Below are 15,245 nucleotides of genomic sequence, written 5' to 3' on the forward strand. Positions count from 1 at the left end.
CTAGCTCGTTCAGATATGATCCGCGTGAGTAGACGATTATGAAGATTTCCATACAATGGCACACACCAACAACGGCGGATTGGCTCATTAGAGGGGGGGTACATTTCAAATAAGTTAGAAGTTATGCAAGCGAATATCAGAGTTCTCATTCGTTGCACAGGTGCACATGTGTGCGCCTCTGAGCACGTGCCAGCTTTCCTTGCGCAATAGACGCAGAAATGAAATGGTTAAATTTATAGCATTCAATTAATCGCGGCACAAAAGCTTCGCCTTTCATAGATTCCGAAATGTGCATTAGACCTGCGCGCTTTATTTTGCTGTAAGAGAAGTAAGCTTGCCGGAATATTTGTAATTTTCAAATAAAATGAATACTGAAATAATAAAGGGAAAATCAGACATTCACTCTTACGTAGCAATTGCTACGAGGGAAACCCATAAAGGCCTCGCAGTTGAAGAAAAATTTGTCCTGGTCCTGGACACGAACCAGGGACCACCGTTTTTTCGGGGTAGCCGCTCTACCATGGGAGCTAGCCAGGCGGCTAGCAGGGCAAAGTCGAATTTGCCAACTCGAAGCAAAGGCAAGAGTTTCACGTAATTGCTCTGCGGAAACTCGCAAGATGGAGTGAAGTAAATAATAAAGGAGAAATCAGACATCCACCCTTTATTAATCACTTTAATAATTACTTAATTACATTAATATTTACTTCATTAATTACTATCATTTAATATTAATTACCTTGCGGGTTCCCGCAGAACTATTACGTGAAAACTAAAACGCATTGCTATTCGATTCGAATGCCATTAGGAAGCTTGCTATTCGACGATGCAGAAGTGTTCCGTTCGAATGGAATACTTACACAGAGAGAAATATGCACGCAAGTGGAAACTATTCCGATTAATTCTAGTGTGCGAAAAAAATGGCTGTGGCACAAGGTAACCCGGTTTTTTTTATCGAACACCTACAGCATACCATTTCTCCACATTTGTTTAAGTTTATAAATAAACATTCCTCGTCTTAGGCAGCCTACGAAGTTGTTCCAATTTAGGGCAAGCAATGTATTGCCTGACAAGACTCCCCACGCTTATAGTCATTTAAAACAATGTGCGACAGTGAATCATTCCTCTTAAGTTCTTCAAAGAGCACTACAATATACTATGTACTGGCGGCCTACGGTTTTCTTTGTTTCATAGAGATGTTTGTGGTGGCTGGATACTATCCCATTTTCTCTAATTCTGCAATAAAGCTTCTCAGTTCATCTGACAACACATTTTAACAGTAATATATTTATCAAATAGCATATATGATTCTTTTATTGCTCATTGCCTAGTTGGTTTTTGAGAAATAAATGTCGCAGATAACACAACCTTATTTGTTTGGGCGGGTTTACGCGAACAACAGGCGACCATTGCTAGTACGAGAAATCAAAACACTTATTCATCTAAGTGACACAATTTCACTCTTTAGCTTCTAAATATTGACAATATTACAGATATCAAAGTTCTCGAAAAGATTCCCACGATTTTGGAAGGGTCATCCAGTTTGAATGAATTTTGAGGATGACACCAGTTTTAACATATGCGTCGTAAAACTTGCAGTAAAAATGAAATGTTGTTTCGCTTCAATTTTTTGCAAAATGGCTTTTTATTCATTGAAGCATAAAATAATTGGAACGCTAATATATTTCAACGCGCACTTTGAGAAGGAACATCCAGAAGCTTTGTCATGCTGACAATTCATTCCGAGTACAGATGCCTCTAGAACTCGCCGGTTAGAATTCATTGATTTCAAGGTGGCCTATAAACAAATTAAGTCAAATAGCATTCAGTAAATGTTTGTCTACTGCCCGGTTAAGCACTTGGACTTGAAGTTCAAGTTATTCCCTCGTGTTGCAGTAAGCCAACTCAAAAACTATTATTCTGCTATCTGCCACAGCGGGTGTTTATAAATTTTGCATATTTAAAAAAACACCCAGCTCATATATTGAATTTGACTCGTATACCTCAATTACTCTTTGCATTACTGGTTGCAGTGCCAGATGCAGTGCTAAATGACTTTCATGAAACGAAATCTGCTATACATTTTGTGCCAGCGGTATTCAAGAGCCATCCTTCGAAAAATCTGTGCGATATGATATCATGATTTGCTACCGCATTCTGTGCCTCACTCCCGAAAGTGGCTGCCAAGTTTACGTGGGAAATAACACTACCGTTCAAGTTCCGATTTAGGGGCGAATTGATTTCAAGTTATCTTGCTCACCATTTGCAACATGGTATCTGTGACATTGATGGCAGGTTTATTTGGATATGGCGTAGTGATTTCCGTTATTCCAGACCAGTGCTGGGCGTGGATGTGACCTGCGTAAAGAGCGCAAATCTCGCGGCATAAGGGAAGACAGTCGCATTCGTTTGATGGTGCATTCGAATTATTATTACCATTATTCTATAAAATCTGCGGTCAACGTGTCACACGAGGAAAGGACGCACCATTCATGCAGCAGAATATGTTGTTCTCTCCAATCAGTTGTCGAGGAATAATGGTTGTGGTAATTACTAAATACATTATCCGCGGCTCCACTATCGCAAACGCTAGAGACCAGTGGAGCTGTGAGAAGTTAAGGCTTCAGAAAAATCTATGCCGCCTTCCTGCGTGGGGGGTTTCGGTTCGGACGGCGCGCCATTTGAGGCGCCCGCCCCAACAGAAGCCATTCGTGCGGACACCATATGCGTCGGAGTCGTGTGCCGGACGCTGCACCGACGTTGTGTACCTAGTAGCTTCTTGAAATCTGCCGAAGCGAGCGCGCGGGTTTTTTATCGGAGGTAATAGTGATCTAAAGAATGGAAGGACGTTTTATCGGAGAGCAATGAGGGTGCCACCACCTGTGTCCCGGCCGCGCCGCTCGTTCTCTCCCGCTAGGCTCCACCCACCCTCGCCATGTCGCTATATTGCTCGACGCTATTTTTATACTCTGCTTTCACTTTGTCTCGGCTCTCTCTACCCCGGCTCGGCGAAGCTGCGAAAGTCGAGGGGAACCCAGCGAGGTTCTAACAGCTCCACTGTAAAATGTGGAGAATGCTTAAACTTTGCCATTAAGAGGGGAACGCGATAGCATTCAAAGTCCCCTGACTGCTTTTCATGCTTCCCGGAAACTGCTGCTTTTGTAACCGTGAATTTTACAGGGAAACGCTGGCGGCGAACGCTATGCACGATGTCATGCTTTCTGGTAGAAATGCGGCCTCTTGCGTGGGTCTATCTCCTGTTACTGTTGGGCACTTTTATTATTTCAGTATGAGAAATGTTAACATAAAAGATATACGCTGTCGGTGTGTTTTTTTTATTACAGTAGTTTGTGTGCTGCCATCGTCAAAATTCCGAGCAGTACCGATGTAAAGAATGAAAGACAAGTTGTGAGCAACTTTGGTGTTACAAGCGTGGCTGGTTATGCATGGTTCTGAATTTGGTACGACATTGTTTTTTGCGGAGTGATGGCCGACGATGGACGCCGACGCCAGATTTTCTGCGACATGGGGTCTTTAGCGCTATCGCGTTAATCTGTAAAAATAACTCGCGTTCTCATGTAGATTATGACGCCGTTTTTAGGCGGCTTTCCTCTGGCAATCAAATATTCAGCTTCGGCCAAAAGGAAAAGTAAAAATAAAATATGTGTATACGTATATGGGCCAGTGATGTGCTCAATGTGAACAAATTTCTTAACTTGGTTGTGGTGGTATCGACACAGCCGACATTTATCCTCTCTTAAGAAACATTATTCCTGCAGAGCTCAAAAAATTTGGTGGACGCTTAAGTTCGCCTTTATGTGTGGAATGCGATAGTATTCAAAGATCCTTGACTGCTTCTCACGTATCCCGGCAACTGCCGCTTATGTAACCGTAATGTTTTGTAGGAAATACTGGCGGCGAACGCTCTGCACGAAGGCGGTCTTTCTGGTAGAAAACCGGTCTTTTGCCGGGCGTGGCGATCCCGCGGGTAGTGAATATCCGCGCCAACAAAATTACAACATTTTGAGGTTTGTGTTTTTGTCTCGCACTTTCAGTATTTCAGCCCGAAATGATTTACCATAAAAGGCGTGCGCTGTCGGTGTTCTGTTTCTTGACATTTGTTTGTGGGCTGTCATTCTCGAAATTAAGAGGAATAACTTTGTGAAGAATGTAAGACAAGGTATGGGCTACTTTAGCGATAGAGCGGTGTGACAATATAAGCAACATATACCACATCTCACATAGCAAAGCGTGGCATGTAGATGCACCTCAATATATACGGGAATTTCCGCTCACGGGGACGCCGGTGCCGGATGCCGACACCAGATTATCTGCGACACTGGGCCCTTAGCGCTATCCCATTAATATTGTTACGTGCAGCTGAAGCGCAAGCCTATTTACAATACAGTTTCACTTAGACCAATGGTCGCTAAAATGGCGACTCTATATCAATCGGGAACACGTCATCTTCTTTGTCTTTAATGTAGCTACACTATGGTGGCTGTTCCGTATTATCACCCTCGGCAGTACAAGCACCGTCCCGGTGCTTAAGCTACACATGCGTGGTGAAAGGTGTGCTGTAGAGGGCTTAAGCCTCGCTTGTTGAACGATGTCACTTGCAGCTGAAAACGTCGCTGAGGTTTCGGTGGGGACGATTTCAAATGTGACATCGATCACTTGTCGCACAACATAGTATGGACCAGTGTAACCCGACAGCAGCTTTTCGGAAAGGCCCACATGACGTACAGGTGACCAGGGAAGCACTAGAAAACCCGACAAAAAGTGCACGTTGCGATAGAGGCAATCATAGAGCCGTCTCTGATGCTCTAATGCCTCTAGACGGGTGCGGGCGAGCTGCCACGCGTAGACGGCGCGATCGTGTCGTGGGCGTATTCAGTAATAGAACGCGCGGGCGAGGGCAGCGAGGCGTCCAAGGGCAACGCGGGTTCTCGGCCGTACGACAGATAGAACGGTGAATAGCCGGCGGCGTAATGACACGATGAATTATGCGCGACCATCACATATGGTAAATGAAGATTCCAATCATGGTGGTCGGCCGCAACGTACTTCGAAAGCATGCCGCTGATCGTTCGGTTGAGGCGCTCCGTGAGGCCGTTGGTCTGCAGGTGGTAGGACGTGATGACTCTGCGCTTTGTCGAGCAGGAGCGGAGGATGTTTTCGACGACGGCCGAGAGAAAGCTATGGCCTCAGTTAGTAATTAGCGCGGAGCACCGTGCAATGAATTGATGTCGTAGAGAAAAAAGTCGGCGACGGCACTCGCTGACTTGTCGGTAGGGCTCTTGTAATGGTGTAGCGGGCTTTTGTAATATCGCGTAGCGCAATCGCTAGTGATGGCGACCTATTTATTTCCGGAGCGCGAGAGAGGAAACGGCCCAAGGTGGTCAGGACCAACTCGCAAAAAGGGTTCAGGCGGGACGTGGACTGGCTGGAGACATCCAGCTAGAATCGCGGATGGCATCTGGTGCTGAAAGGTCCCAGAAGTGCCAATGTAACGTCGGACAGAGCGGGCGAGACCTGGCCAAAAGAAGCGACAGCGTACAGGGTCATATGTGCGTGAGACGCCCAAGTGCCCTGCCAAGGGAGTGTCATGAAGTTTTACCTTAACGGCCCTTGCGACAGGGAATTTCACAAGATGTGGTCTAAGAACGGTAAAAAATTTGTGCGAACGTTTAATGAGAAGCGTTCTTCTCCTGGTGCGGCGACTTTTTCGCTAACATTTGGGCGGGCGGGCGGGCTGCAAGATTTGCCGTTTAAATGGGCCGAGACTGGTAATTGCACGGCCGATATCGACGTTAACGTCGACTGATCTCAGTGGTAGGGCCGATTGAAAAGTGTTACAGGGACGACTGGATACGCCCGCTGGATATGCCCATTGAGGCCACTGGGTCATAAGTAGTAGCGTTCGTTCATATTCATGTTCATGTTCAGAGACAGGTGTTTCGGTGATGTCGTGCCAATTCACCACGATTTTTTTGCTACACCAGTTAGGGTCATACTGACAATTGTCAACAATATCATCGTAACGGAATGTGTCATGTTTTGGGAGAAAAATGAGGTTAGAACACAGATCAAACACAATAAAACGCAATAGAACTGAGTGCAATTGGAAGGCATCGATGAACGTCATTTCGCAACGATAACAATAATAACACCTCAAAAATTAGCAGGGGCTTCTTCAAACAGATTTACTTGCGTGCGAGAATGGAAGTTTTCCTGGTACGGAAAGAAAGATCTTGACTCAACGCTCACTACTGAGCGGACATTGCAAGAAACGGCGCAAATGAAAAATCTCAGATCATTCTACGAAAATGAGTCATAAGCCTTATAAAATGAAAAGATCACTTTAACAGAAAGCTTCTTCTGCCTGTAGAGAATTGAAACATACATTTTCTTGGAATAAAAACAGGGATCTCGGCTGAGTGGATATTGCAATTAGCTGCTGACAAAAATTGTGTGTTTTTCGCGCTGCCGCTGCAGTTCTGTTCCCACGAGCCAGGGAAGTAAAACAAAATGGTAATTCCTCTCAAAGGTTTATTAAGGTCCTCTCAGCTATAGTAAGGTTTATTGTTGCCCTTGAATCTCTGGAACTATGTTCTCCATATACGTGGGTGTGGCATGATGCCGCGATTAACGACGCAACGCAACTCTTGCTCGGCAGGCGAAACAGCGTCCAGGCAGGCACCAGGCCTCTCTTTCACAACGCCGGAGTGATAAATAACGCCGGCCGTGCTATTGCAGGTGTTGCGCTTTGATGGTGCGCGAGATGACACCGGCGGAACATTGTAGGCGTTATTCAGTGCCCAGTGAAGAAAGCATGGCGGTCTTTCGCACTGTGGCAATCGATATAATGCAAAGTGTTTTAGAGACGGCTGATTATCTAGCATTCTTTCGGGTTCGCGAAAGCGCTAGCAGTTGAACCGATGTGTTTGTGTATAGTGAGCAACTGCGTACTACGACAGCAGCAAGGCGACGAAGATGGTGACAACGATTTTACGACGGCGACGGCATGACTTTTACTCCGGCCGTTTGACAGGTGTTTACAGCATGGCGATTGTTGGGTTCTACATAGCTACTGGATGGGTCTAAGCGGGGTAAGCATCTATTTTGACATCGTTTGTAACTAAGTATTATATATTCATACGTGCCTATGTGTACGCAATGCAGCTAGTCTTTACTAAAAAAGTGATAGCTTTAGCAATTGAGCGAACAAACGGTAAAATGTGTTCGACCTGTGCCCTCCATAAATGTGGTACGATGTCGGAATTGCTTCTGCCAGCGTAATTTGCTAAGATAACATAACCGGCGAATGAGGACCGGTCCCGAAGGCAGTGCCGCCTAGCGCAGCGTCCGAATCTGACTAAGCTGTCAAGCGGGATTGAATGCACGAAAGTTGCATTTAACGCACGCGCCAACGATTTCAGAAACGCTGCCGGATTTTGCATGAGCGAACTAGACTTTCGATAGTAACATAATAAATAATTTAAATATACTGGAGAAGAACGAGCAGCAGGCGCTGCTTCGAGAAAGACGAATACAACCAGTGGTTGGAAGCCTTGTGCCTGTGTTGCCTAAGCTTTGTGTCCTCTCGCTGTTGTGCTTTGCTGAGGGGTTCATCAATTAAACTATAACGCCTCTTGACATTTGGTGAACGTGCTGGGCCTTTTACAAACCTGGAACTCCGCTGCCGGACGCTCCCTACCAATTCTGCCATGCCTCAGGACGCCGCGCAGCCCGATCCTCCCCTGGCATCGCCTGTCGTCTGCTCCGGTGCTCTACGCCAACGAGATCATCCAGTCTTCAGCGGCAGCGACGACCATGACGTGGGCGATTGGCTCTCGTCATACGATCGCGTGAGTGAGCATAACAAATGGGATGACACAGCTAAACTGACCAACTTCATCTTCTATCTTTCTGGAGTTACTAATCTCTAGTTCCGGAGTCATTAAAGCAACCTTTCCTCCTGGACAGCGTTTACTGATAGTTTCAAAGAAGTCTTAGGCCGCCCTGGGGTACGCAAGCTTCACGCAGACAACACTTGTGCGGTCGCGCTCAGCAAAAGGGTGAAATCTTCACCAGCTACATTGATGACGTTGTTCACCTTTGCCGGCGCATTGATCCCGCTATGTCCGACTCTGAAAATATCAAGAATGTCATGAAGGGCATAGAGGAAGACGCCTTCCAAATGCTCTTGGCGAAAAATCTTCAAACGATTGACGAGGTCATTAACCTGTGTCAGAGCTACGACGAGCTCCGCAAACAACACTTTACTACGCGCTGAGCTGCCGCACCAGACGACACAGTTTCGGCTTTAACCGACAGTTCCAGTGCTGCTCCCGTCCACTCTTCGTTCCTGGACCAAATCAAGCAATTCGTTCACAAAGAAGTCGCGCGAATAATAATCGTGGTAATAATAATAATAATAATAATAATAATAATAATAATAATAATAATAATAATAATAATAATAATAATAATAATAATAACAATAATAATAAAATCGTGGTATAATTGTCGGAGTACCGCGCGATTGTGTTCGAAGTCAGAGGTTCTATACCAGAGTCGGCCAAGCCTTTCTTTATGAAGCCCCCGACGAGCCGCGAGAAGAACCTGCGTACCTTTCGCGAACAGCCTGGAATAAAGCGATGAATGCTTTACATTAAAAACAAATAACGATAATTTCGCATGAACTACTCAGACCATAGAGAATACGCGGGTCAGCCTAGCAGGAAGGCTAGTGTGCTTATAGTGCACATGTGCAAAGCGCTCATGTCAGCCGCGGAAGGGGGAACGCCGGCCTTGCTCCGCCACACTGGTTACTTCACGTCCACTTCGTTTCGTCGTTTTTATAGCCAAACTCAGTACGCGTTTCTGAAGAACCTATAACGTTCCATGTTCTAACCGTGCGTACGCTGTCATTGTGACAGCAGGACAATGGCGATGGGACCGACGGCGTTACTGCTCTTCATCTTAGAGCCAGCATAGCATACCAAATTGCGTTATTAGACTTCTTGCGCTTTCCCTAACAGGGTGAGTGAGAAAGATAGAAATAAAACAAAAGCAGAATAGGCAAAGCTCAAGCGCGTCCTGCTGGCTGCTCGGCAGAGGGAAAATGATGTTCACGAACTACCTGTAAGGGGAGAAAATAAAAAAAGTTTTTTTTTGTTTCCGCTCTTGAAAACACCTATGAAAGTACAATTTCGTGACAGTTGACAAAGTCAAGAAGTGTTGCACCAAGGCTCAGAAGGACGTTCCCAAGGCCTACCGTGACACCTTTGATGTCTGGAAATCTCGCTGGAAGCAATGTATCGACGCAGGAGGAGCCTACTATGAAACATGTTAATGTATTGTGCTGTTCTGATTGATAGAATTTTTAATCGACTCATTCGCATTACTTGGCGGACATACCCTGTAGATACACAGAACCCTGAAAGGGCGTGAAGTGAAGCATGAAGAATGCTAATCGCATTAATAAATGTTAGAACCATGGCAAGCCAAGATAGCCGCCATTTCATTTCGTCGGCGTAATAATTTCTACCTAGTGATGCGAAACACACCGTTCGCAAAGTGGCCCGCAGCGATGAATCTTTCGCGGCACTTTGCGCCACTTCCACCGTTTTGACTGGCAAAAGAGGAAGGCTCTCCCGGCTTCACGAGGTCCTGGAGCATAACGACGTCATAGCACAACCAGCAAAGCACGTCATCCTCCTTCGTCGCACCATCCACCAGCTCGCAGCCCTACGACCATTCCCCTTCCGCTGTGCTGGTGCACTGCGCAGTATGTTACCACCTGCTTCCACAGGTTCACCATGCGGTCCCGGTTCCCCATCTTTTGCACAACTTAGTGCCTCTGGTACAGCGACCAGCCAAAGACCTGTCACCCCAAGGGTCTTCTGACGTGCTCGAGAAGGTGGATGCACTACCGGCATCTCTCTGTACAATAACGACGGACAGCGACAGCGGTGGCAGCGCAGACTCTATGTCTGCAACAGCTACCTATGCGCCTGCTGCTTCAAACATCCATCTGCCAATCCTCCTAGCTCTCGATAACGGCTCGTCATACTGCTCCAAGGGCGGCAGCGGAAAGTCCCTACTGCAAGACTTTCGTTCACGCTTACCGGAGAGCTAGTCTTGAGGCCATCTAACAGGCGCCGTTCTGTGTAGACTCTGCTGCCAGTGACAGGCCCACGGCCATATCAGCGGACGCATGGCACAGCATCCTGCCACCATCGACGGCGATTGCATCGTTTATTCAGCGGCCAGTACGGTCCTGGGCGCCACCAGCATCAGTGGCTGCACCAATTGAGCCCCGCCTCTTACTTGTACCTCATCCGCTCCTCGCCGCCGACGACTTCATGACTTCTTCCCCAACCTGGAGTGCACGTTCTTCGACGCTCTTCGTCACCTTGCGCTTGGCTGCAGGTACACATCTTGAAGCGTTTTCGTGCACTGCACTGTGGAAATCTATGCCCCAAGCCCGTTGGCTTCGCAGAAAACGCCGGGTCGCGCGTGCCAGGAGGTTTGCCAAAAAGGCAGGACTTTCTTCACATGGACCACACACGGGAGTGCGAGTGGTGTCAGCAGTACCAGGCGAATCACGTGAGTTCTCGTCCAAATCGCTCTAGTGTGACCCGAGGCGCTTTGGATCTCCAGCAAGCGGCGAATTTTTCCTGGCGGCACGGAGAAAAGTTATGTATCGAGTGAACTCTTTGGTATTTATCTATTTATTATGATCAACCTCACTGTCACTTGTTCAATTAGTTCGTAGGGTTTGTTATTGTTTTTAGTTTATTTGCTGTTAGGGAATAAAACAAGAAGGCTGTAACAAAAGAGCTTTCCACCTCAATTTCTCCACACAAACCAATTGATGCCCGAATAGAAAGTGCAGGGTCTATGTACTGGGAAAATATTGTTTTATCAAGTTTCGCCTTGAGCAAAAACTAATCCTTCGTTGTGTTATATTTCAAACGTTTCATAATTATTCAGGCTGGGCCATGCACCAATTGTTCTGTCAATATTGTCAGAGATTTTACATTCTTTCGGCAAGCTTCTACATTTGACAAACCTAACTCTTGAGTCGGTGGCATTGAGTCTGAAGACTCGAAACTATTTTTATACCGGGCCCGTCGTGTTAGCCAAAAAATGTGTTATTTCAACGTCAGACCCCATTTAAAAAGCTGGAGAAAGAAGTGGATTATCGCTAGTGATGAAGTAGCAAAATTTTAGAACATTACCTTGTAGGCACCATTATCTCTATGGTTACGATACTCGAGCCGTTCCTATCCCGAGTTTCTTTCCCGGTTCATTAGATTTCGCCACGTCGCCTAACTTACTGTACAGAAAAAAAAGTACACTTACCAAGAAGGTGGGCAGGAATGGGTCCAAATTTTGATATTCTGTCATTGCCGTACACATTACGCAACTTCGAACGCACGTACGCATGCAGATGCATGTAGAGTGGCTTTATCTGTGCCCATATTTGTTCCAGTTTCCTCTCAAAATTATCGTCGTCATAGGCACCTAGCCACGAGACACTTGCGTCGTGCTGTCCTGTAGAGGAAAACATTAGGCACACAAATGTGCACAATTGGTGATATAAACTTTTAACTTGCTTAGATTAACCACTCTCCTCCTCCGCAACGCCCTCCCGACTAAGGAAGAAAATTATAACCTCGTGGCACTTCTTAGCACACGCCTAAAGACCATCCATGTGCACTTCCGCACTTCTAGTGTTCCTTTCAACCTGGTAAGTACATTGTGTACCAATGATTTAGAATTACGAAACTCAGACTTTGCTCCTTACAACTCAGAATGGAAATGCAAATAGGTAATTTCAGCTTCTCATGTTTCGCAGCAGCTGTGCCCCCAAATAAAATCAACAAATGGCACCCTGTGCTTGACAACATGCAGTCTCCTTTATGAAACAACTACTGGTGTAACACATGCCCATGCGTTTGAGTTGCAGTGTTGTGCTGTTGGGAACCGCTTACAAGAAAAAAAGGTGACTCACCGCCGAGTATCGCAGCTTCATTTTGGAGTTGAACGTAACGCAAGAACTTCTCTTTCATGGGCTTTCCTGCAACTTTACGCCACTCGTCCCAGACGTGCAAGAGTTCGCAGTAATTTCTCGACGTTCTCATAATATTTATGATTTCTGAAATGTAATTAAAGTAGAAAGAACACTTTATTTTCACAGGGTAGCACGGCATTGTAAAGCCAGGCGAAGTAATGAGCATTTATAATTGGTTGCACTTGTTACAACAAGGCTGCTGAGTTCACCTGGGTCGAGAGATAAGTGACATTGTTGAGAGGTGTTTTTTAACCATGGACAAACTTTCGCCGAAGCATGATGCCCCTGCATCTCAGAAATCAGCTTCGTCAACTGAAAAAAAAAGAAAACAGGTGAGAAAATATTTATACAAGGTGCCTTCAAATCACGCCTGCCATCCACCTGCTGCGCCAGTCCGGTTGTTTGCAGCAGTGAAGCGGGCAACACGGGCTCACAAGAAACGTGCGATCAGAGCAATGTGTCATCAGCGCGGGGCAGGAGGAAGAAGTGTGGAACTCTTGCGAAAAGATTGTGTATGTTTGATTGAGACCCTGGCTTAGCTCTTTGCCGGGCACAAGTTCACCCAATTTAAACCAATTAAAGTACCTTCACTCAACTGTGTGTTACGATATATTGTGCAGGGTGTGATACGCAGAATGATACGCAAGTTAGTGAAAAAACTGAGCTGTTTCGGAAAACAGTTATAAGCTACGCTGTAAATGTCCTTTATTTCTGTTCGCTTTTGCAACCTTTTGTTGCTGTACTGATAGCGAAGTCAATTTTCTTGCAACATCTGTCTTCATTTTTTCTACCTTCTAGAAATAGTCCATGTTTATTGAACGCCACTGTCGTCAATACTATAATAACTTGTCAATCAATTTCTATTTATTTTAGCTACTATATTTTATGCATTGCTAAACCGTTTTCTGCGCGTACTCATGCTATCGGCCGACTGCCCAGGCTGGCACAAAAAGTATTGATTTTGCGGGCTGCATATGCCACTAAGATATGAAGGTATGTGATAATAATTTGTGTTATTATTATCGCATAATTTTTAATAATATCTATGGAACTGAAACTATTGTCTACTTTTGCAAGTGACTGCTACGACATACCCATTGTACTATTGAATATGTCTTGTTCCCACACGTCAGCTTCGAAGTGCATAACCACATTGTGGGATTGGTAATAAATTAGGTGGGCAAGATAAACGGACCAGGACGAGGGGCCGCATTCACAAAGCATTTTGTTGGTAAGTGTTCCTCACCATTAGCCGGCTGCTTTCGCCAGTTCTATGTCCATTATCAGGATTGGCTGGAATGTTCCCTCACGAACAAAGCTTTCGTAGAAGCTTTTTTTTTGGGGATACGCGCCGACCGTAATTCACTATTCTAAAGTTGTGACCTACAGTAAACAATTCTAGTGCAGCAGAACTTGAAGTAAATGCGTAGTCAACACAATATCAATGTGGTCGGCTAGGCGATTAGATTCAGTGATTCCCGCTTTCGAAGGGAACAACTGTGTGATAACACAAAAAGATTAGTTCTTTAGACAGTATCATTGTAACAGGTAAGTCTATACGTAATTTTTTGTCTTACTGCAAAAAATTGTCTTATAAAATAATGCGTCCAAGTCACCTCGTCTTCCTTTTCATGTGGCAGAACGGAAGCACCAAGAGATGACAGTTCGTCAAAAATTCTTCTCGTCACGGGGTCTCTGAATTCGGTCCATCTGAAGTGTGCCACGTGCTCCGATATTTTCTTGTGCAACTTCCTCAAGGCAATAGACTCAGCCGCCTAGTTAGGATGGATAGAAGAAAAGTGCACAGCGGATAAGTGTAATAATTCAATAATGTTACAATACACGTTTTAAAATATATAATGCGAGATGCCGAGATGGTCTCGGTTGTAGTACATGGTGGCGTAGAGGAATAGTGCTGACTGGAACAGTCGAAAGCACAGCCAGAACGACACGGGATAGCACGTAAATTTGCTTGACCGTTTTCGTTCTTCCGCGAGATCATATACGCTATTGATCTAGGCCAGGAGTCTGCGAACGTTTTCGCCAGTGGGCCCCGCATTGGCCACCAGTAGAAAAGTTGGGGGCCGTACAATAAATAAATAAATATCCGTGAAATAATTTGGTAAACTTAAGCAAGCGCACGAGGTGTAGACTGAAGATATTCTACAAATCAATCAACGTACTTTCTTTAAATGCTCTGTAAAGAAGAAGAATGGCACTGGAAGTCCCATCGCGATAGCGCGTTTTGTAGCCACAAGGAGATCGGCACTCTAGGAAGTGCTGTCACCATCGCATGTTGCGCAGCCAGTTCGCCGATGTAGCTGATGCATCGTTCCTACTGCTTTGTTCTTTGCTGACGCTTTATGAGTCCAATAAACGTCGTGACATTTCACAATGACACACATTTACATTGACACAAACGTCGTGGAGGTGCTCCCTTGAAGCTTCAAACTCGGAAGCAGGACTTTGCCATTCATTCCATTCATGGCAGAAAAATCATCGACGCGTCTAACGGCCCCAGTGACCGCCGTGGTCTGCTCGGGCGCATTGCGTCAGCGTGACCCTGCCATTTTCATTGCGATAGGAGACCGCTGAAATAGGAGAGGGTGAGCAACGACAAATGGGACGATGCGACGAAACTGAAGAACGCCATAGCCTTTCTGAGTGATTTTGCGAACTTGTGTTACCACACCCACAAACGTGGCCTATAATCTTGGATACAGTTCAAGACTAACTTCACAGAGGTGTTTGGATGGCCTGGAGTCCGCAAGCTTCGCGCCCAGCAACGTCTGCGAGAACCAGTGCAGTTGAGCAGCGATACATTGACTAGTTACATCGAAGATGTCATAGGTCTGTGCTAGCCTATTGATGCAACGTCGATGGAAAGCGACAAGATCATGCATATCTTAAATGGGATTGATTACGGTCCCTTCCAAATGCTGTTGGCAAAGGGCCGCCGCACCGTTTCTCAAGCAGTGACGCTCTGTCACAGCTATGGTGAGTTGCAGAATCAGCGGCTCCGCACCCGCGTTTCACTGGTAGGATCTCCATCTGGCTTGACGATTGCCGTTGATGACTGTTCGCTGATGGTGCAGATGAAACTGTTTGTTCGCGAAGTGGCCCGCCAACATTAATTGATGCCTCTGAGACAAGAGACGCC

At 45.8% G+C, this 15,245-nt stretch overlaps 1 protein-coding gene across 1 annotated transcript in view; it reads right to left on the reverse strand.

The window, feature by feature from the left end:
* Positions 1–15,245, reverse strand: part of LOC142591257 (angiotensin-converting enzyme-like) — a 62,043-nt gene that overhangs the window by 15,705 nt on the left and 31,093 nt on the right. The window contains exons 2-6 of the mRNA XM_075703596.1: positions 13,702–13,860; positions 12,295–12,397; positions 12,026–12,169; positions 11,374–11,565; positions 2,258–2,355 (exon numbers count right to left, since the gene is read on the reverse strand). Of these exons, the coding sequence (XP_075559711.1) occupies positions 2,258–2,355; positions 11,374–11,565; positions 12,026–12,169; positions 12,295–12,397; positions 13,702–13,860 (696 nt within the window). The remainder of the gene's footprint in view (positions 1–2,257; positions 2,356–11,373; positions 11,566–12,025; positions 12,170–12,294; positions 12,398–13,701; positions 13,861–15,245) is intronic.

This window comes from Dermacentor variabilis, chromosome 8, assembly GCF_050947875.1.
Source record: "Dermacentor variabilis isolate Ectoservices chromosome 8, ASM5094787v1, whole genome shotgun sequence".
Taxonomy (NCBI): Eukaryota; Metazoa; Arthropoda; class Arachnida; order Ixodida; family Ixodidae; genus Dermacentor; species Dermacentor variabilis.